The sequence below is a fragment of the Lutzomyia longipalpis genome, chromosome 1, assembly GCF_024334085.1.
Source record: "Lutzomyia longipalpis isolate SR_M1_2022 chromosome 1, ASM2433408v1".
NCBI lineage: Eukaryota > Metazoa > Arthropoda > Insecta > Diptera > Psychodidae > Lutzomyia > Lutzomyia longipalpis.
The window spans coordinates 22598063-22621404 of NC_074707.1; the positions used below are offsets into that span (position 1 = coordinate 22598063).

Below are 23342 nucleotides of genomic sequence, written 5' to 3' on the forward strand. Positions count from 1 at the left end.
AAAATTGGTAAATGCCGCGGAAATTGGTGAGAAAACGAAGAAATCTTTGTGCTAAATGAAGTAGGTGGTGTCTCAATGTGGCGGTAGTGCTGTAGACAAGCAGAAAAAGCATATTGGATTTGTTGGGCGTAGCTTTGGTGAAAATTTTTTGGACTTTGACGACAAAGTGTGAGGAAGCGCCCCAAAACGCGCCAGTTGAGAAAAAGTTCATCCCGAAACAGCAAAAAGGTTGAAGAGCAAAAGCAGGTCGCTACGAAGGAAGCAGAAGACGGTAAGATTTTTCATCCGGAGATCGTAGTTCACCACCTATTTCCCTTTTAACCGATTTCTTGTGGTGTTTGCTAAAATGCCGTTGCCGCGTCTATTCTCCCCGCTTATATAATTAATATTGAGTCGCTACTTTTCACTGATTCAATTAAGCGCCGTTTGCGCTAAAAACTCGTCTTTCACATCTCCGCCACAATGAGAAGACTCGCGGTCTGGGTGTGGTGCGTCGAATTGGTCAAATTGGATATTTTTTCGCCTATTGGACGTCGTCCGGATGGGCCAACAGACTGTGAGAGTTGGAGTAAGATGGCTCGGGGAGTGTCAAGAAATTGGGGGCCATTTCCTTTGAATACATCAATTTGGAGAAATGGTGGACAATAAAAATTATGGGGGGATGCTAAAAATACCACCCAGCAACGCCACAATCAATTAACCCAATTACTCCTCTAACCAAATCCCCCCTCACATGATGAGATACCCGTTGAAAATCCTGCTGACCAGGTCTCTTTGCAAAAATGTACTTTTTGTCCAAATTATCACCCCCAAAAATTGTTCTTTGTGCTCACGCTCCCTTATGTGGCAAGGAAAATCGATTTTTCACAAATCTGTGAGAGCATTTCCATTTCCTCTCTGTGCACTCGCTCATTCCGCTCCCTCTCTTCGAGGTGAAAATCCTCAGTCTCTGTGTGAGCAAAGGGAAAAACCTACCCTTTCCGCTAATACGCAATTTCCCGTTTGTGGCTCCACAAGACTCTGATCAGAAATCTCTTTACAAAAAAAATGAAGGAATTATTCTTCAATGTTTTAGGGTTTATTAATAAAATATGACGTCAACTCTGTGAATGCGATATCTCGCATTATTCCTTCACTCACACGGTTCTCTCCTCTGATATATGGCAACGCTCTAATCAATGCAAACATTCATTGGATTAACCAGAAAATGAGAAAAAAAATAATGACAACACAAACTTATCGTAGGCTGTCTTTTGTATAAAATCCACCGGCTTTTGTGAAGAGGAAATTGCATGATGATTTTGATGACAATTTGAAGGTCTCATCTGCATTACATGTGTGTGGAAAATTCATAGGTGCTCTATCACACCTTATCCTGGTACTTCCGGACATTTGCACATGATGATATTTGCACACGAAAGAATGAGAGAGAGAATAAAACATTGCTCTGTGTTGTGAGTCCGGATGGGAAATGAGGTCAAAGTGGAGGCAAGAAGTAGAAATAATGTTGTGAAAAGAAGAGTTCTTTGTTTTGGCTTCCACCGTCAGTGCAAATGAAAAAGAAAGATTTGGTGCTAAATTCTCAAAAATATCTTTCTTTTATGCTAAAATTCTTGCTAAATTAAACAAAACGTGATTTCATTCAATTGTATAATCTTAATTCATGTACATACCTACTTTATTGTTGTGCCATTCATTACTTTTTTAAAGGTTTTGTGGGTAGTAAAGTATCTGAGAATGGGCTTTATGGAAAGCATATTATTGTTTTTTTTTCCACAGAAAAAATACCTGCAAATCTTGCATAAAATATTTGAATATTTCATTAAGAAAAAATGATAAAAGAGTTTATTCTTCTCTGTATGAGCATGAGCAATAGCATACACCTCCAGAGTATTTTTTATGGCGATCAGTCGATAAAATGCGACAAATTGCTTTAAAATATTAAATCTGACGTCATCATTGTAATTTTTGTTTGTTTCATTGCAATAAAGTAAATACTTTATCAACAATTATTGATAAAACATATGCGTAAATGTTTCATTGAAAGAGATGAAAAACATAATAATGACGTCATTGTGTACATTTTTTCAACAAATATTCGTGTCATTTTTCACACAAATTTTATTGAAAAAGAATAGTCTCTTTGGCAATTTCTTATCCTCTCTCTCGCTTTCTACAACCTTATGCTTATCCCGATTGTTTCATTGAATCTGTTTTCCCATACAACAATGAATAAACTCCTTTGCCGACTCATAAAATTAATTTGTATTAAATACTCAATTTTTTATTCTGCGAAAGCGAGCAAGTAATGCTGGATTTATTGTGGGCTTTTTTGAAGCTCCATAAGGCTCACAATGAATTAATCTGTGTGGTTAATCTTTTCAATTTCTTAAATCAAACAAAAGTTCACAAAGGTCTAGAGAGTGATATACGTTGAACAACAAAAATGGGGCAAAGGAAGAGGTTGAAGATCTTACTGCAATGTGTTTGGGGGGAAAGGCAGAAAAAGACACTGAAAACAGTTAAAGAAGTTGAATTGTAAAGTGTTTATACTCTTTTTTTTGTCCAAATGCGATGAGGAGCGAGAAAAACGAACGTTTAAGACATTTAAGAGAAGCAACAGTTATGCAATAAAAGTCTTTTATGTTGATGATTTTTAGCATGTTATTTCTTTTAGGCTGCAAAATGAAATTTCTATATACATACCTACATAATTTGTAGATTAACCCCCTTTGGTTTTAGAAGTTGAAGGAAACTTTTAAATGTGAAGAAATTGTTTCTGCCATTATGACGAATTCTTATCAGCACAATGTGGATTTATGTTTTGGGATATTTATGGACATTTACCTCACACACATTGAATGGTTGGTTTTGGTGGAGAACAAGTGGAAATTGATAACGCTTTAACCCTGGGTGCGATTGTGCTTACAGCTAAGCATGCGGATGCGACGAGAGAGGGAGAAATGGAAGAAAGCGTATTTGTTAGGCGGTGCATGATGAAGAAAAAAAAATAATATAGAACTTTTTTTTTAATGTGTCAAACAGTTGAGTACATATACATATTGAAGAAAGGAGAAAGAAAAATGAAAATTGTATCAGTAGCCACACCTATATTTACCTTTAATGCACGTCAATTATTATCAATCAGTGATAATGAGGTGAAGTGTGACTGGAAAATGCTCAATCTCCTCCTGGCGCACGCTTGAACATGCAGACAGTATTAATTTGCTCGCGGGTCTTTGTAATTTCCATGCAATTCTCCCAATGGAGAGTTGGATGTGCATGAAGATGGAAAAGTGTGTGAAAGACATCGATGGGGAGGTATGGTGGGTAATTGAATAATTAGCTAGGAAAGTATAGATAAGAGAGAAAAATGAGAATAGCGCAGGGTATGGTCATTCAATTGGATAATAAATAGTTTTCAATTTCATTTGATGCACTCACATGTCTCATCATACAATTCTTCTTGCTCCCTTTTATTTTTACTATTCGTGCAAAAGAAAGGTAAAAGAGTTTTTGTTTTTGAATAAAAAGACGGACAAATACAAACTGAGCACACACAATATAAATTTTGTTGAATTAGTAGACACATTGCAAAATTATGCACATAAATTGTACATAAATGAGAACCACAAAGAGACAGACAAAACCATGATAATGCTAGTGAGGGGAAACAAGTGAAAGAATGAGAATTTAGGACACTTTCGACTAAATATTCTTTGTCTGTTTTTTTTTATATCCTCCCATTTTTTTGCTAATTTCTCACTGTTTGCAGAAAATAAGACAAATTTGTTCAGCATAGAGGACAAGTAGTTTTAAATTACAAACAAGAAGGAAAAAGATTTGCAAATTGTTGCTGAAATAATCAACTTGCAATTAAGTAATGTTTTTTCGTGTGACTTTTGCAAAATAATATCATGGGAATACTGAGGATTGTTTGAATATATTTTTGTTGCCTTCATTCACCGTGAACGATGACATCATCGCCAAAGTGGCAAAATGCGCACGCTTCGTTAGCACGAATAGTGAAGAGATGCTGCTGCGAGTTTTCTTTTTTTATTATTATTTTAGTCATTTAATATGAAATATCCTTAAATCATTCATTGTTTAGGCTTCGTTTAAAGAAGTTCATTTATCCTTTATTCATAGAAAAAATTTTCCGGACGTAGAGTTTAAAAACGGAATAAGAAATTGTCAGTAACTCTAGATTTTCCTAAAAATGTAAACAATGACGTCACAATTATATTTTTCTTGTCTCCTTTATGAAATCCTTCAAGAATCAAGGAATAGAAAGAACCTTTTGAATTGACTCCTGATGAAATATTCTTTGCACAATATGATTTTATCTTATGTATAGAATTTCAAATAGACATTTCGAAAGTTAGTTTCTGCTTCATCAGGTATTTGAAAGGACCAAGAAAATCTTTACCATTTGAAGATATTTTTTTATTAAAAAAAAAAAAAACTAGAGAAAAATTGTGTACATATCATGCTAAGTGACCTACTATGGCCCTCTCTTGCTGATTTTAAGCTGATTGCTTATTTTTCTCTCTCGGTTTGTGACCACACACACAACACGGGGGGAATTAAAGTTGATGGCTATCAAACAAGAGAGAGAAAGAGCGAGTGAGATTTCGTGAATTTGCGGTACGCGAGTGATTTTGTCCATCAGTAAGGTTTCCCTACAGCATGTTTCATCTCACACATTCCTCCACACTTCCCCTAAATCACAGTGTATAGCGAAAATTTTCTGATTTCTGGTTTATTTTTATCATCATCTCACCAAAAAGCAATAGCACACACTATCATCAATGGTGGAGGCCATACAGTCAAGAAGAAGACACTTGAATAGCGAGAGAAATCTTGGGCGTAGGAATTGAAGAAGGAAGAAAGAAAAAAAACATATTTGTGGGTATTATGGGGGAATGACAATCAAGAAGAGCGAGTGTGTGGAGAACAAGTTGTAGAAACAGTCTGAAATGAAGCACTATATAGTGCTATAAGGTACCTTTTTTCTCTGTTTTCTAATTATTGGTTTAGTTTATTTTGTGTTTGTATCCCCTAATAAGTTGTAGTTAAATTAAAGTATTTACCTAATTGTACATAACGTGTTTACAAGATAGGAAAGAAAATTAAAAAAAAAAGACAATTAAAATCTTATATGGGAAAGATCATGTTTAATATAAAATTTTGAATGCAAAGCGAGGTCAGAGGCGAGAAAAAAACCAATAAAAGGCATATTTTCATTTAAAACTTCTATATAAAGAGAACAATATATTCTTGCTGAATGGGTGAAACGTGAAATGATGTGCAAAGGAAGATGAACTATTATTTGCAGTGATGCAATACCAGTTGATTTCCCTGTTTTTCCACAATGATGTATGTGAGATGTAGTAATTTGTATGGAGAATTCAATTATAAAATATTTACATTTGTCGCGTCTATTTCATAAAATGCTGACGTGATATTTAGACATGATTGAGTTTGAAGAGTGTGTAAAATACTCACTGAATCTCCACCTCAATTGAATTGTTCATTTTATGCTAATGGTACAAAATGTAATGTTTGGCGAGATGAAATGGGAGGGAAGAATGAGGCAAGAGCAAGAGAATAAACTCTGTTGGGAGCTGAAGAGAGAGAGAGAGCTAAACTGGACAAATTTATGCAAATAAAATGATGACGGGAAGCCAGTGAATTGATGGAACAAAATAATAATACGAGTGATAATAGAAAATGAAGAATAAATAAACACATTTTATATTGACCCAACACACTGTGCTGGATAGAATCCACCATTTGCCAACTTTATTTAGAAGACTCCTCGTGGTGATACACCAAGTAAAATGAATTTATATGTTGCACCAGAGTGTTTAAAGTGGCTAAAAGAGATATTATGCAAAAAAGAGCTGTTACATTCAAGTTTGCAATCGGTTGTTGATCTCGCCGAGAAAATGAATTTATTCCATCTCTTGAACGCTTTTATATACCTCATACATACTATCGAAGCGTCACAAATATTGATTTCCCACCAAGGTGAATGTTCATGAGACATGAAATAAAATGAACCTTTATAAATGTGGAAAAGGCTGTATGCAGGGAGGTAAAAAAAAAGGGTGGCAAAAAGTGGGCAGTTTGTTGATCACACACACGTAAATTTCCTGGGCGTGGATAGATTTCACTTTATATGGTTGGAACTATTAATACATCATCATTTCACTTTCCATTTCAATTTGCCAAAAAAAAAGAAATAATTTTGTGCCATATGAAAGAGATAAAATCGTGTGGGACGCTATAGAAATTTTAATTACTTTCGGAATTTTGTATATTCATAGTACAACAAATAAATTACAAAAGTTATGTGTCAAAAAAAACTTATAATACCCTGTAAATAGTTCAATGAACTCCCTTTTGTGTCGTGAGTAAGTATATTCTTTTTTTTTTTCTTTCGTGGAATTATTTGTAATTTTCGAGGTGTTTCTTTGTACATAATTTGAAGTTTAAGAGATGTAGGTACTTTCTTCTGTGTGTCAAGAACTTTGCCTTACAGTGAAAAAAACAGAATTCTTTTCCTTTTGGTCTTATTTTTTTTTAGCAAGTAGGATTTTAAATTTTAAAAAAATGAAAGCATTATGCAAATAAAGAGGCGCAATGGTCAAAGTATAAAAATATATTGATTCATAGCATAGCAAACTTCTTATCAAATTTTATTATCAGTTTCCCTAATTAGGACGATTTAATGAAACAAATTGGAAGACAGGGTCAAAGCAAATTGAACTAATTGTAAGATTTTTTTTATTGTAGCATAATTGAAAATGCTTTGTAAAATAGGCGCAATCACAGTCCTGTAGAGCGATCCAATGTAAATAAATGAGATAGAACTTTTATTTTATACTGAATCATCCAATTTGTTTATGATTATACATATTTTTCTCATTGAAAATTCTTTTAACCAAAATTTCACGCTTCTGAAAAAATATAAGAGGCATTTAATTATAAAATCCAATTAAACGAGAATTACCGAAACCCAACATCAAGATATGATTTTTAAAGTCTAGGCCTTAAATAAATTTTCTTCGTCATCAAACCGTGATATTTAGAAGTTTATTTTTTTTGGAATAAATTTATTTATAGGTATTTATTTTCAATGGAGCTTTGCTGAAATTGTTGTCTGGGTTACTTTCGAAACGTAACTTTTTTTAAATTTTATTTTGACATGTCTGTTCTAACATTTAATGTTTCTGTTTTATTATTTTACGTTTTTTTAACGTTTGTATTACTTTTTTTTAAATTTTACATTTCTGTTTTAACGTGTTATGTTTCTTTTTAAATATTTGACATTTATAGTATTTGACGGATTTTTTTTATAGATTGAAGATCTTTTTAAAAAATAGTTTTTAGCTTAAAGTAGTATCTTTGACTTCTAAAAAAAATTTAAACTCTGATTTTTTTTCTATAATGTTTCGACATCTAAACCCTTCGTCTCAAACACATCAAACAATTTTATTAAAAAAATATTGTAACAACATTTCGTGCAACTCACACAGAGATTGGCTAACTAAGATAATTTATTTATTACATTTTTCTCCTAAAAAAGAGAGGCAAGAAAAAAAGTCAACTTCCGTGTTTATGAACTTTTATGAAAGTCAAGAACCCTATCCAACATTGCCAGCCACATCAAATGAAAAATGAATGTGACATACGAAGAAATTTTATGAATATCACTCGAGACATGATATAATTGACGTATTTCGTTTATTTAATGTCTATATAAGAGTGTCAGAGGGTCAATAAGTTTTAAATAAATTTTACATGTGATGAGTGAAAGAGGCAAATGTGGCGTATCACACTGGGTTCACCATCATGCATTCTTCATGGAATCAAGACTTTTTTTTTGCTGTGCCACAATATGTGCATATTAACTCCTACCAGACGCATGAGATGATGCTCAAATAGCATAAATTATCGTGCCGTGTCAATGCATGCCAAACTAATGTATTTACATTCAAAAAGGCAAAATTGGTTATTATAAATTTATTGCTATTTGATTATGGAATTGCAAATAAGTAAAATGGCATAGAGTGTGAATGATTTTAAATAAGTGGATACTTCGAGGAGGAATTTTCCGTTCAATAAACCAAAATGGTGATGCTCATCCATGGTGGTTTATGGAATGAAATTTGTATGAGAAATATAATGAGGGGATTGCAATTGAGAGTGGGTGAGGAGTCTTAATTCACACTGACACAGCGTATTGTTTATGTTCACGACCAAAGAGAAGGCGATAAAAAGTAACCTAGCTCAGCTATTATAGTGAAGAATGATTGTAACGAAAGAGAGATCACGTACTGAAAAGACAAGATATTCCAAATGGGAAGGAATAGAAAATAGAAATGAAAAAAAAAAAAAAAAAAGAAAATAGATGAGGTTTTCTCGTGATTAAGACATGAAAGTGAAAAAGTGTGGAAAAGTCTCACTTTTCGGTGTATTGTGCTATATTATGTTGAAAATAAAAGTTGGAAAAAATATACATAAATATATGAGAATTCTTTATGTGGTGAATAAATCACCAAAGTTAAGAATAATCTTGGAAGGAATTCCGATGGATTTTTAGAGGGGGAAAAAGTGTAGATATTTTAGGGATGTCTGGAATTGTTTGAAATTAATAAATTGCCTACACATCACTCTAATACATAACTCAGTTTGGTTTATTTACCATACCATGCTATGTAATGTGACATGCGCTAAAGGGGGAGTATATGTGAGAAAACATTGAGCAGTTCAAGGAAATAGTAATAAGTAGCACTCTTCTAAACATAGGCAATTACCATACGTGTTACGATAATTCTCGCACCAGAGTCATTGTTGAGGAACGACAATTTTGACAATTTTCGTTTTTTTTTTTCTTACCATTTGCAAACGTTGAGTGATAAAAAAAAATGATGTTGTGAAAGAGATTTTGTCAAGCGCTTGCGAAAAGTCGTAAGATTTAGAGAGAGGAAAAAAAAACGAACTTAACCCAGATCAAGATCTTCAAAAATTTAATAGCCAGAGTAGTTCTAGTCTCAACTTTTGGGCATTTTGATTTCTGTCGGTGTCGACTTGTGCATCCTTATTCATCCTCCTACAACACTCTTTCAATGCTACAAAGTTGTAAAACTCCAAACCATTTCTCTGTATTTTTGAGATTTGATTCGGCAACTGATACACAGGAAATGGTTGGCAATAAGAGAGCCTTGTTTTTCATAAATGCACAAAATTTTGAAAGAACAGATTAACCCCTTGGAAGTATATAATGCTTTCATTCATAATATGTAACTTCCCCTTTTTAAAAGCATCTGACATAATAAAAATGTTTCAAACAAACATCAAACCTTTATTTTATGTTACTCTGTACTAGATGGATGCCAGCATAGTAAAGTTGGCAAGACTTCATTGTTGATTATAAAAAAAAAAATTACATGAAATTGCTTTTCATTATAATACGATTTTCTCATCACTTTTTTTTCCAAACTACTTCTACTCAGAATTCGGTATGTTGGTTTTATTCAAGCGTATTATAAGAAGGTATTGTTGCTTCTGATTCTTACAGATTTACTAGCTGTTGAGTATTGAGAGGAAGAGGCAAAAAAACTCCATCGAAATGACTGAAGTTGAACAGCCACAGACAAATGGCATTGCCAATGAAGAGGAAGAGGACAGCAATAAAGCTCGTCCGGCAGATATAGAAGCGGTTTGTATATTATTTGCCATTTATATATAAAGGAGGATTATGAAAAAAAAGTGCTGGCATCTTGGGATGTTGCAAAAATGTTGATTAGTTTAAAAATACAACAGCAACAAAAAATGCTTACTTACGGTTCTTTTCTCTTTTATAACAACATGTATAGGATATGAAGGAAATGGAGAGGCGAAAGAGAGTGGAGGCGATAATGAATTCACGACTGTTTCGCGAGGAACTCGAACGTATCGTTGATGGGCAACTGAGAGAGGGCCCGTCGGGTATTTTGCAACAACTGTCGGATATGATGGGTGTTCCGGCTGCACGTGTGGGCAGTGTTTTCAAAAGTTCCAACTGTGTTATGCCCATCAATGATATCCGTGGCATTGAGTCGATGGGCTATGCAAAGGGAGAAAAGATACTCCGTTGCAAATTAGCTGCCACTTTTCGCTTGATCGATCTCCATGGATGGGCACAAGGGTTGTCAGGACTCGTGACAGCACGCCTCAATGCTGACCAGGAGCTCTTCCTTGTCAATCCGTATGGGCTCTTGTATCACGAAGTGACGGCATCATCACTCAATAAAGTGAACATGCAGGGACTCATCCTGGAACAGGGCACTACCAATTTCGGCATCAACAATGCACGTTAGTACTTTTTTCTCTCTTTTTATTGTCATTAAAAAAAATTCTTAATGTAATTTACATTAAATTTCTTTCTCATTGCAGAATTCGTCTTGCATTCCGTTATTCATGCTGCTCGTCCGGATATTCGGTGTGCCATCTTCTTGTGCAGCAACCCGGTTATTTCTGTTTCAGCACTCAAATCTGGTCTACTTCCATTGACCAAGAGTTCTGTGGTTTTGGGCGAAGTTGCAGTGCACACGTACACGGGTAGTCTCAATGAACCCGAAGAGAGGGAAAAGCTAATTCGAAGTTTGGGACCAATGTCCAAGGTGCTCCTACTCACAAATCATGGAGCTATTTGTTGTGGTGAAACCATCGAAGAAGCATTCTATGCTGCCTACCACATTGTCCAGGTGAGTTATAAAATGCATTTTCATTATATAGGAGAAATGGAAAATTAATTACAAGGAGTGCATTGAACATGAATAAACTAATCGGGGATGAATTTTCATTATTATTTTTCATTTAAAATAAAAGGCTTGTGAAGCCCAGTTGAAGCTTCTTCCTCTTGGGCTTGACAATGTGGTATTGATTCCGGAAGAGAGTCGCAAAGCGATATATGAAGCATCACGTCGACCACCTGAGGGTGTTGATACAAAGCAGGTGCAGCAAAATAATAAAGAGAGTGACAAGGAGAAGCAGCCACAGCCAAAGTGGCGCGTTGGTGGGGCTGAATTTGAGGCGGCAATGCGGATGTTAGACAATGCTGGCTTCCGAACTGGTTACATCTACCGGAATCCACTCATTAAATCTGAACTGCCAAAACCGAAGAATGACGTCGAACTGCCACCGGCTGTCTCATCGCTTGGCTATTTGCTCGAGGAGGAAGAACTCTACCGACAAGGGTGAGTTTTTGCGTCATTGAGAAAGAAATTGGAGAATTTTCTTTTGAATAATGATATATTTGTATTTTTATTTATTCCGACAGTGTGTGGAAGAAGTCAGATTTGCGCAAAGGTGGTGATAGATCCAGATGGCTCAACTCACCAAATGTCTACCAGAAAGTCGAAGTGTTGGAAACTGGAACTCCCGATCCGAAGAAAATAACAAAGGTAGAAATAATCAAGTTTGAAGACAAATAATGTCTTAAACAATTTGTTTTTGGATCATTATCAGCAATTATGGCTTTTTACGATGTTGGGCGCAACTTTTACAATTTTATTTCCTTATTTTAAATAATCCACAACACATAAAAGATGAAAAAAAAATCTAAAATTAGCATTTTACAATGTTGTTAATCAAACATAGAAATATTTAACGACATTTTTGTTTCTCTTAATTATTTTTTCGAAAAAGATTTTGCGCCAAGAAGCTATATTCTATAATATTATTCTTATTGCTAGTCCACTTGCATATCAATTTATTTCTTAAATACATATTCGCTAGTCATTGAAAGATGTTTGTGAGAAAATAATAAACTGCAAAGAATATATTTTATCTGCCATTATTACTTACCCAATTAGGCAGATTTAAAATGCAAGTGCCATATTTCTCGTAGCAAAGACAAAAATAAATATTATAATTGAACATTCCAAAAGTAATTTGAAAGCGTTACAAGTAAAAGAAAACTCTACTGCATGCTTATGTAGAGTTTTTTCAATATAAATTTGGTGGAAGCACAATACAATGCTTTAATGGTAAATCAATGTGTGTAGCTTTAGTTGGTACAAAATGTCATTTTATTGACTACAATATTAATGATAGAATATTAAAGAAAAGTGTAATGGCTAAACAACATGGTTTCTTTCTCTTTGTTTTATTTAATTTTTCTCACTGGAAATTGGTGAAGTGGTGATGTCGAAAAAAGATAATTTGTATGCCTTCCTGATCCTTTTGATTTTTATCTTCTAGTATTTTTGTTTTATTTCCAAATTATTCCTTAAATGGAGTTTTTATCCTAAAAAAAATTTGGTAGAGAGTTTAGACCTACTGCCAAAATATTACAATAATTCACATTAGCGACAAACCATTGAGAAAATCAAATGGGACACGGCATGCAAATTATTTCTTTCAATCTCATCCTTTCACCAGCATTAAATCACAATTAATTTCTTTTTAAATCAAAGATTTAACACATTTTACCATTCTGCATTGTAATAAAAAGTATTAATTTAAAATGAAATTTGTTAAACATTTTTTATTTGTCGCTAATATGAAATTAAATATATATTTTGGCAGTGGGTATCGGAAGGTTCTCCAACTCATTCCTCATCGACTCCAGTGAGAATTGATGGTGCACTCCAGTTCGTTCCGCATGGTACGAATCCGCGTGAATTCAAGAAACTTCAGCAACAGGTAAGTGTTTCAAAAGTGTCTATATTAGACTCAAAATTCGGTTGATTAGTTTTTTGTGAGATTTATCTACATGGATGGATTAATTTATCATAATGTCTGTAGATTAAGGATAATCGACGTGCTGATATCATATCAGCCGGACCTCAGTCACATATTTTGGAGGGTGTTTCGTGGGATGAAGCAAATCGCATTAAGGATGCAGGTGTATCTGGTACCAGTGATCACGTAGTGCTCATGGGTGCTGCATCGAAAGGAATAATTCAGCGTGGTTATCAGCACAATGCTACAGTTTACAAGGCGCCATATGCAAAGAATCCCTTTGATTCAGTTACAGATGATGAGTTATCTGAATACAAGAAAACCGTCGAACGGAAAGCTCACGGTGATTGTAAGGATGATTCTTTTCCGTTTTGAAGGATTTCATCAATAAAGCAACTAAACGCCTTTTCTCTCTCACTACTTTTCAACAGATACTGACACTGATTACTCTGAATCAGAAGCCCTCAGTTCACTCCAGACATCTGGACCACCGAAGAGCTCTGCCCTATCGCCACCAAGTCAGTCGGACAGTGAGCCTCAAGTACTGAGAATAGAGACAAAACAAGCACCGAAGCCGAGTCAACCTGAGGTTGTTCTCAGTGATGGTGAGTACAATTTTAATTTCAATATGTCCTCTCACTATACCTTACCTCTATTTTCCACTTTGCTTGGGCAAAATTGAAGATTTTTCTATTGGATTATCTTAAAATATAAATTGTGTGTGTTTGACTAAAATTTTGTGAATGTCGTAAAGTGCGTAAATGTTTACAAATTTAAAACTCTATTGGCTTTAAATGTATCTCTCCTGTTGCAGTATATTTTCTATTTTTATGACACACTTTAACACAGTAAATTTTCGTCTTTTTTTCAACAACAAATTTTATGTAATTAACTACCTAATATAGCTGGCAGTCGTAAAAGTAAAAGAAAGTGAATTTAAAGTTAAAAAAAACTCGGTGAGTTTTAGATGATGATGAGAATGGATTCATATCCACCTCCATTTTGCATTTAGTGAGAAAAATTAGTTTGCATTGAGAGTGATATAGAAAATTAAGCAAAAAAAAAACTAAGAATATCGTATTACATAAACTGATAAACTAATTGGAATGCCAAAAGAGAAAAAAAAAAGTATGAAATTCTGCCTTGAATGATTTTTTAAAACTTCTTTTTTTACTGAGAAGAGCATGTAATATAGTCTGTTTGAAATGAAATTTTATGTATTTTGGAATTAAGATACAATAAATACATTTTACAGATTTTATTTGCACGAAATCAAGATGAATTTTTAAAATATTCAAAATTTATTTCAAACAGAGTATAGTGTGATTTATTTTTTATGCACCTATTGAACTTTCTTTTTCTATCGAAATCTACAAAAGTTATGGAGAAAACGATAAAAATCTAAATGATTGAATGCAAAGGAGTTTATTCGTTTCTGAATGAAAAGAAACTTCAATCAGAATACGCATGAATTTTAAAAGTTCCACACAAAGACGAACAAACTCCTTTTTTATAAATTAATTTCTTCAAAATGCTCATTGGTAGTTGAATCCACAACTTTTGTAATGATTTCATTCTTATCACTTCTTTTAGCTTCTGAATTATGATTTTTCTTGAATTTTAGCTGTGTTTCTTTCAGACACAGCTTTTGTGTACCGAGCAAAATCGAAAGTCGTCAGATCGGGCTCAAACTTGGGATGAGCACGAATTAGGGTCCCCACATTCCAAAAAACGTATGCGCCAAAAAAAATTTTTTTCCGGCCGGCCGGCCGTCCGTCCGGAACCTTTTGCTAAATTACAAGAGAACGGTGATAGATAGAGACTTGCGGTAAACGGCAAAGTTTAAATATCGACTGGAAGACATCCGATTATGATGTCAAATTTTACCCCCCACCCCTCCGTCCGCCATTTTGAATAACCTCAAAATTTTGTTTTCGCTATATCTCAGCCGCTATTATACATAGAGGGCTGAAATTTTGATATGTTGTAGGGGCCATCAAGAGCTTTCCAACGATACCTCATTTTCGAAAATCGGTCAAGCCGTTTAGTCAATATGGCCGCCACAATTTTTCATCGAAAATCGACCATAACTCGAAAACGGCTTGACCGATTTTGATCAACCCGGGGTCAAATGAAAGATCTCAACAAACCCTACAACTCTCTAGAACATCCAAAGTTTCAAAAATGACCGCTAGGGGGCCAAAAATCAAAAACAAAATTTTCGATGAGTTTTCGATGAATATCTCGAAAACGACGACATAAATTTTTTTCATTTTTTGATATGTTGTAGCTGACCATATTATCTAGCTTCATGCCAAAAATGAAGAAAATCTATGGATTCGTTCTCGAGATATAGCCTTCCAAAGTTGGCATGTCATATCTCGGGTTCTACAAGTCCGATCTTGATCAACTCAAGCGCAAATGAAAGGTTTCATGAAACCCTACAAATGTCTAGAACATTGCAACTTTGAAAAATGTCCGCAAGGGGCGCTAAAATCGAAAACAAAGTTTTCGAAAATTTCGAACTCGAATTTTTCGAAAATGGCGACATAAATTTTTTTCATTTTTCGATATGTTATAGCTGACTTCAACACCTTTCAAACAAAAAAAAATTTATGAAAATCTATGGATCCGTTCTCGAGATATGGCCTTCTAAAAATTTATTAGCGTATGACTTTAATACTATTCCAGACTTTGCGCGTATTTAAATTAATTCGCGTTCTAGTTTGCTCTCACAAATTTTGTACACTGAAAGAAACACAGCTCCCGTAAGCTTGGTCAGCTTACCAGTACATTTTCTCTTCTTCCTATCGGCATCTTGTATTTTGATTTTATTTATTGTAGCAAATGCTGATTTTCTGAGCAATGAGAGAGCTCATACAAATAAGGGAAAACCCCCAAGAGGTACAGGTAAACGCATTTTGATATATTATTTATTTTTCACTGAATTATGTCACGCACACATTGCATGATAAATTTGTCGTCACTTTCATTTTTTTTTTTAAATTGCTTCTGCATGATTTGTTGTAAAGCTTCTCTACATATTTTCTATGCATCATTTCTAGCGGGTTTTGAAAATCACGATCGTTTCATTTATGTGACTGATCGCAAGAGACTTGCTAGGGCAAGAAATAAGTTTACAGCAAGTACATTGAGTCTACCGAGCTACCCATTGTCGGATGATATGTATTCAGGCAAGAATTTCATGTCGAATTCTGTATCATCCAACTCAAGCATTTGGTCGTATTGCTTCAATATTCCGCTGAGGGTGGAGAATGAAGAGCAAACAACACCATATCGGACACTCTCTCATTTCGGCTTCAATTCCCCGAATTTCGTCAATCAACCTCATTATCATACGAATTATTGGGGATGTGCTTATGTTCCCATGAGGAGGAGCCTCTCATTTGAAGATATTTTCTCCACTCCGAGATATTTGTCACTCCCGGACAAGAGTGTGTCGAAGATCCTAAAGAGAAAGGCCCTTTGGAAGAGTGATCAGTTGAAGCAGAACTCATCTGATGGGGTGAACAGATATGATATGGAAAATGGAAAGAAGTTAAGGATTTCGTCAACTGATGAGCGTTTTATCTCCACGAACTTTGTGATGGAAAATGATCCTTTGGTTAGAAATTTGAACTTTGATGACACCGATGCCAATGATACTACCCAGAATGACGGTGGACGCGACAATCCATTCAAGGAAATGATTAATGAGTCCGAATTTTTGAGCCCGATTTCTGAAGAGAGGAGCCCAAATGTCTCAGTTGAGAGGGAGATTTTTGTAAGTTCAATCCTCTCTGATATTCTGGACAATGCTGTCTTGTCGGCGTACAAGGAGATTGCGATGAAAAATATCGGGAAGAAAATTGATAAGATGTCCTACAACACTTCAATCATAACTGATGACTGCGACAGTTCCTTTTGTCAGGTGGAACCGAGGAGTGCTTCAAAATTGATGGGGAGATCCATGAGGGATGAACGACAGCGTGACCATTATGAGATTGTTAAGCAACATCTCACGCCGGACAAAGATTCAACAAGCATATTGCCGCAGTATTCAGAAGATGAAACAACCTCATTGATTAACTCAGATAGGACAACTTGTGATTCAGGGGAGACATTTGTAGTGAGCGATGGGGGCGTTACTGCATCGGCAAGCAGTGGTTTTATTACACCAACCTCCAAGTGTACGATAAGCACCAGAAGTACTCCATCGCGAATTCCTGTATGGAAGGGAACACCATTTGCAAAGCCCAATTCAAAATCCAGCGATGACTCATCAGGTCAGGATAACTTTTTCACACCAGTTTCGAGATTGCCAAGAAAGAAAAAGGACGGCCCAAGTAGCTGTGGACGGACTCCAATGACACGAGTTAATTATTCATCTGTGGGTATTTTGGACATCCCCAAACCGGCTTTCTTCCCAAAATCTCCGTGTTCTATTCGTTCCAATCCCGGGGCGATTTTTTCTATAAATCCTTTCACAAATGAACATCAAAGTAATGGGGGGATGCACCATGAGAAGAATAGAAGGACCAGCAATGGGAGCATTAATGCTTTTCAGTTGGACAACAATGAGAGCCATTCACCAGCTCTTTGGATTACATTCCGTAAGAAAGATGGAAAGAAAACACCATCGAGTGGAAGGAAGGAGAATGAGAGTAAGATTTCCGAGCGCAAAGGGATGAATAAGAGGAAGAGATCAGATGCAAAGAAGCATTCAGCAGCAAGGAATTCTCGTGCACTGAAGTCGCTGCAACAGGAAACGGATAAATTGGAAGAAACAATTAATCGACAGTGCTCAACAAAAATTGATTTGGGAAAAATGTTTTCCAACATTAATGAGAAAGCTCGGAAAATGATTACTGATTGAAGGGATGCTGCTTTTATAGTTTTGCTTTGCCTTATCTTTTATCTTTCAATAAGCTTCTGAATTTAATTTTGAAAAGTGAATTTATTTTATTTTGTAGCAAAACTGTATGATGCTTGAATTAAAAGATTCTTTTATGCTTTGTACATTAGATTACTTTTGTGCAGAGGGGTTGATAAGTAAATAAATAAAAGTTCACTAACAAACTATGTGGTAAAAAGTAATTTATTAAATAGAGAAATGCTTCTTGTAATGGCAAATGTAACTAGTATGCATGTAGTTATTAACTCCTCTGTTTGTGGTTTGTTGTGTGTATAAATCGTCTGTGGTTGTGTATAAATTGGTGATGAGGACATCTCACATAGTGGAGCTATTTAATCATGACATTCACATTAGTTTATGTAACATGAACATTACAGGTAATTAAAGAAATTCATTGTAAATAGCATTTTAGTACAAAAAAAGCTTCACACTCAATACATACATACATACACAATGATATATAAAAATTTGATGATCAATTCCTCCCAATTAACAATGATTTATGCTTCCAGGCGAGAATGTACACAACGGCGATCATTCAGATGCTCACGTCAGCACATTTTCGCACAGCAGTAAGGAAGTAAGTTTGAAAATTAGTCAGTTTATCTAGTGATAATAATTCTTTTTTAAATTGAAGTATTCTTACATTTGTATTCGTTTTTTTTCTAGGATGTTTCAACCGAGGGCTCTCCGAAAAAAGACAAGAAAAAGAAGAAGGGTCTGAGGACTCCGTCTTTCTTGAAAAAGAAGAAAGACAAGAAACGCGTGGAGGGTTAAATTGTGTTTGTTTAAAACGTGAAACAATGACGCATTATAAAGTTAAAAAAAAAAAACTATTATTATTTTTATTTTTATTTTGATAATTTAACATAATCTATGCGAGAAAATTTTTAATTCAATAAAAGAGAGTATAGAGATAATGGAAAACTTTAAAAGTTTTTTTTCTGGAAAGAGAATGAGAGAGCGGAAAGTAAGAAGTGAAGTATGATGATGATTAAAACATGATGATAAATCCATGGCGATTTAGCGATATTCGTAAGAATTCAAAGGTGCATTGACATTCAAAAAAAAATATAAACAATTTTATGGTGGAAAAAAAATGATAGAATTGGAGTAAATACGATGAATAATTTATTAATGTTGCCGGGCAATGAGAAGCAAAGATTAAACAATGCTAAACACTCAAATAATTGCAATATTGTTAACATCACTCTCAACATTAAAATGTAGGAAAAAAAATAAAGAAAAGAGTAAACATTAATCTACAATGATGTAATGATGTAGAGAAAACCATTCCAAGGTATTTTCGCATATTTGATTGAAGAGGGAGAGAGAGAGAAAAAATGGTTCGAATAAAATAAGAAGCGATTCGTCCAAATGAAGAAAGGGAAGAATAAAATAAAAACAATCCAGTGAATAAAAATAAACTGCTGATTAATGTGTTCTGGTCAATTGTTGAATAGAAATAACAAAATTGAAATGCAATTCAACAGATGATTCTTTATACAGAGATAACATCTCAGAAATAAATTGCATATTTAAATTTATAAATATTATTCATTGGTTCTGAACAGATAAGGAACATATTTAATTGTAGTAAAAAAAAATACCGCGATTGATATAACAATACATTTTTTTCTAACGATTTAATTGAGTTAATTTGTTAGAAATTTTCTTTTTTTTAATATTTCTATATTAATTGCTACTTTAAATGTTTTTACGTACAAAAAATTATTCACCATTCATTTCAAATTACAAAGTATGCATATGACGACCATGTTTTTTTTTATTTTATGTTCTACAAACACGAATGCTATTTGCGACTGGGAAACTAAAATAAATTATAAAATGAAAACAACATAAACTGCCATCTTATGAATTATTAAATTAATAATAAAATGCAAGGAAACACAAATACACAGAAAAGAAACATTTCTCGATACTTTTTACTGAAGGTTCTTCGAATTCTTTCTAAAAAAAATGATTAATTTTTAAATTAAATAGGAAAAAAAGTTAAAAAGTTGTTGTAATAACGATTTTAGTGAGTGACGTAGAAAGCCTAAATAAAAAAAATGTTTCCAATTTGTCTTAATATAAAAAGAATGCTAAAAAAATAATTCAATTGAGGGCAAGAGAACACGTTGAGAATAAAGTTGTTTTATAGATAAAAATACATCACAAACGGTTCGTCAGTTTTACTTTTCAATGAGACAATTTGAAAAATGAAAAAAAAAATTAAAGGAAATTACTCTCTGATATGTACTCGCTTACATGATAAATTAGAAAATAATTAAAAAAACAAAATATATTGATTGTAGAATAAGGGAAATAATATTGAAGGATGGAGAGATGATTTAATTATTATATAATGTAAAATCCAATGAGTGTCCCAAAGTTAACGTGAAGACATAAAAGAAAAGCATTTTATTGAATTGGCCATCAGCTCTTACAAAGAGATGCTTAAAAAAACAAATATTTAAAATAATAATCTAATAAAATGTTCTCATTTTAGTTTGTACGAAAATTTTGGGACTCTTCGCCGTTCTCTGTAATTGCTAAATTAAAAAATATTTTTATTTTCCCTTTTTTGACACCACTTTTAAAGTTTTATATAAAAATTGATGCAGAAAAAGTGTGTTATAAAATAAGTAAAATGAATAAATTAAAAAAAAACTATATTTTAGGAGCTTGAGCAGAGCACTTATTTTTGCTAAATTGAATACTAATTAGGCATTAAGTAAAGATCGATTTAAAAAAAAAATTGAAAATGCTTTGAAAACTAACGTTCTCTCCATGGCAAAAAGTGTGTTGAATCTTGTGGAAGGAAGTTCAAGAATGATAAATGTTCTTATATAATTGCTTTTATGTTCTGTTTCGTTGCTCCTCTTCGTTTACTGTCGACATCTTCGGTCGAGGGAAGTTGTGTCCTTTCTGTTGCTACATTTTTTTTTAATATATAAATCTAAAATAGAACGACACTTTATCTAAGAAATTGCATTAGCAATTGCATCTTATTTACATTATATAGTGACATACATATATACAAAAGAAAATAATCAAGTATATTTTTTAGGACCTTGAGGAACTTGCCTAAGTGAAAGCGATATAAACGATATTGGTATGATAAATGAATAATAAAAAAACACACACATTGGATAAAAAATAAATTCATTGTAAAATAGTGATTTACTCGGATAAAAGTTAATTATATTATACTTTTATACAATTTCTGTTATCACATTTTTATTTTATAGAAGTGAATCGATGACTTTTTATTTACACTTTTTTTTGCTTTCATTGTACAGCTAATGAATTAGAATATTGCAGAGTTTCTAAGAATTCACTTTTAAAAATAAAAGTACTATGGATATTCTCTATATTAAAATGAAGAAAAACAAAAACAATTTATTGAGTGTAAGAATAAATTTCAAAACACATTAAAAATACTTTTTATTCCATTTGAGCTCCAGCTGACAGACTTACCATTTTTCACTGATAGTGAGATCAACTGGAAAAGGCTAACAATGGCAAGGATTTGATAAAAGTTGCTTAAAAATGACGTCATAATTTTGCTTTTTCAATGTACGAAGCATTGAAGATCCTTACCAACAACATCAGCGTGAATATTTCATGCATTTGAAGAATTTAAAGGAACAAGGAAACAACGTAAACCATGTGGTGAACTGACTTAAGCATCTTTATGTGCGTTCTAATACATTTAGAACGATATATTCGAATAATTAAATTTTTTTCCCAAAAAAAATCACAAAGTTTTTACTAATTTTGTTGATCATATTTAGGGTTCAGGTTGCAATTGAGCCGTCTAACTCGTAACATGCCTAAAATATTTCCTAAAGAAAAAAGTATGAAAATCAGAACTGTTTCAAAGTTTAGAGCGGCCAGTTTAATGGCAATCCCCTTACTGTGAGATCCTCCAATGTCTTTGCGAGTAAGCTTTATTTTTATTGAAATTCAAACGTATTAAAATAAGTAGGTAGTATTAAAGTCTTACATGTGATTCCTTCACAGCCTTTTTTTTATCAAAATTAATTTAATCAAATCAGCTTTTTTGTGAGTAAATCAAATCAGTTAACGACTTAAGAAGAAATCTTAACCCATTTGAGTACCAATAGTTAATAGAAACAATGTAAGTATAATTTTGTTGTTTTTTAGACTACCACCTTGAGGCTTTTGTTAGAGATTTTCACGGGAGATTGATGCCCCCTTGAGAAAATCAACATTGTGGTGATTTTCTGAATCTCAAGAGAGCTTTCAAGGCAAAAGTGTGAGGCATGAGTTGTCCTTTTAGTAGACGAATTATTACGCATTATATGCCTCCTTGGGGAATGACTAATTTCTGACGCCACCGAGGGTGTAGCAGCAAGGAGGAAAATCAATTCCATCAAGTGGCCATATACCCTTTACTGCCGGACAGACCTGAGAAATCGTCTTGACGGCAAAAACATGTGATTTCACTTTACTTTCCACATCTATCCATCTCACCCATAAGAAGTAATTTAATTCCACCTTGTTTCAGGGATTCTTTTATTTGTTTTCACTCCACCCAAGTATCCGGTACTTCTCTGCACCTTCAAACTCACCAAAAGAAGCCTCTAATGGGGGAACGGGGGAGGCTAAATGTGGGTGTTGTTGCGTGTTTATCGATTGGAAGCAATTCACATTGAATTAATTTTATTTTATCGCGCGATTGCCGGTGATATTTTCAATTTTTTTCCCTCCCCTTGGTGTGGATGGTGAGTGGGTGCCAGAAGTGGTTGTTAAATGCTATGTCGAGGGCGGTAGAGTCAGTGGGGAGGGAGTGCGATGAGATATTTGGTTGTGACATCTCAATAGGAGCAATTTCACGCAATTAACTCGATCCCGCGTCGATATTCATTCGAGAGATGAGCGATACACCGACCTCTCAATACGAAGCCAATCACGGGGGTGGCAGAGACACATCTAACTGGTGTGGAGAGATGCTTCCGGTTCTACAAGAGTGTAATGGAAGTTGAAGGAAATTTCCCGTAAATTATCACTCTCTTTGATTTCCTTCACATACACACACCAAACTTCCCAATTTATTTTACCAAATCAAATTCATCACAATTTACAAGATGATAGGGTAAACCTGGGTTAATTGAGTTAATTTATTTTAATACCTACGTTTTTTGATTTTTTTAAAAAGTTCCCTTGTTTTTCTTAAATTCTTTTCCAAAATCTTTTTGGCGTTATGGTGTCGTCTAACGTAAATGTGGGAACAGGGGGATGCCCAACCCCGAGAAACCAGTACTTTTCGTGAGGCAGCAGGTTCTTCCGATCAGAATAAGGGATCAGTTTGCACAATTCCACTTGCAATCGAAAGTACATTTAATTAGCTCTCGATTGATCCCTATCTCATCATCGAAATAACATTATTAATATAAAAAAAGTTAAAGTGTTTCTCGGGAATCGGTCGAGATTGAGCGAGATTCGAGAATTCCTCATACATTTTGGTCAACAAAAAGTGACTTTTCTTCACTGAAAATGAGGTTAAACCATCCCCTTGTGTGGGAAAGTCTAAAATCTTCTCTAAACAATGATGCCGTATCTGGTGTAAGGGGTTTGAATCCATTAGGATTAATCGTAAAAAATACAATTTTTATCACATTTCATATCCTGTGTGCCAATATAGAGTTCTCTTCTCATC

At 34.0% G+C, this 23342-nt stretch overlaps 1 protein-coding gene across 6 annotated transcripts; it reads left to right on the forward strand.

Annotated features, from left to right (window-relative positions):
- Positions 1–130: 130 nt before the first annotated feature.
- On the forward strand, positions 131–21097 carry LOC129797150 (protein hu-li tai shao). Of its 6 annotated transcripts, none has more exons than XM_055839476.1 (12): positions 131–271; positions 9590–9730; positions 9888–10365; positions 10447–10757; positions 10882–11249; positions 11333–11456; positions 12583–12699; positions 12802–13087; positions 13170–13343; positions 15583–15648; positions 18166–18233; positions 18323–21097. In XM_055839476.1, the coding sequence occupies exons 2-12, from the start codon at positions 9641–9643 to the stop codon at positions 18428–18430; spliced, it is 2190 nt and encodes a 729-aa protein (XP_055695451.1). In that variant the 5' UTR covers positions 131–271; positions 9590–9640; the 3' UTR covers positions 18431–21097. The 6 variants fall into 6 exon arrangements, with proteins under 6 accessions (XP_055695451.1, XP_055695453.1, XP_055695455.1 ...); XM_055839478.1 differs by having other exon boundaries at positions 15583–15642; XM_055839477.1 differs by lacking the exon at positions 131–271 and adding an exon at positions 444–5054 and having other exon boundaries at positions 9398–9730.
- Positions 21098–23342: the final 2245 nt, after the last annotated feature.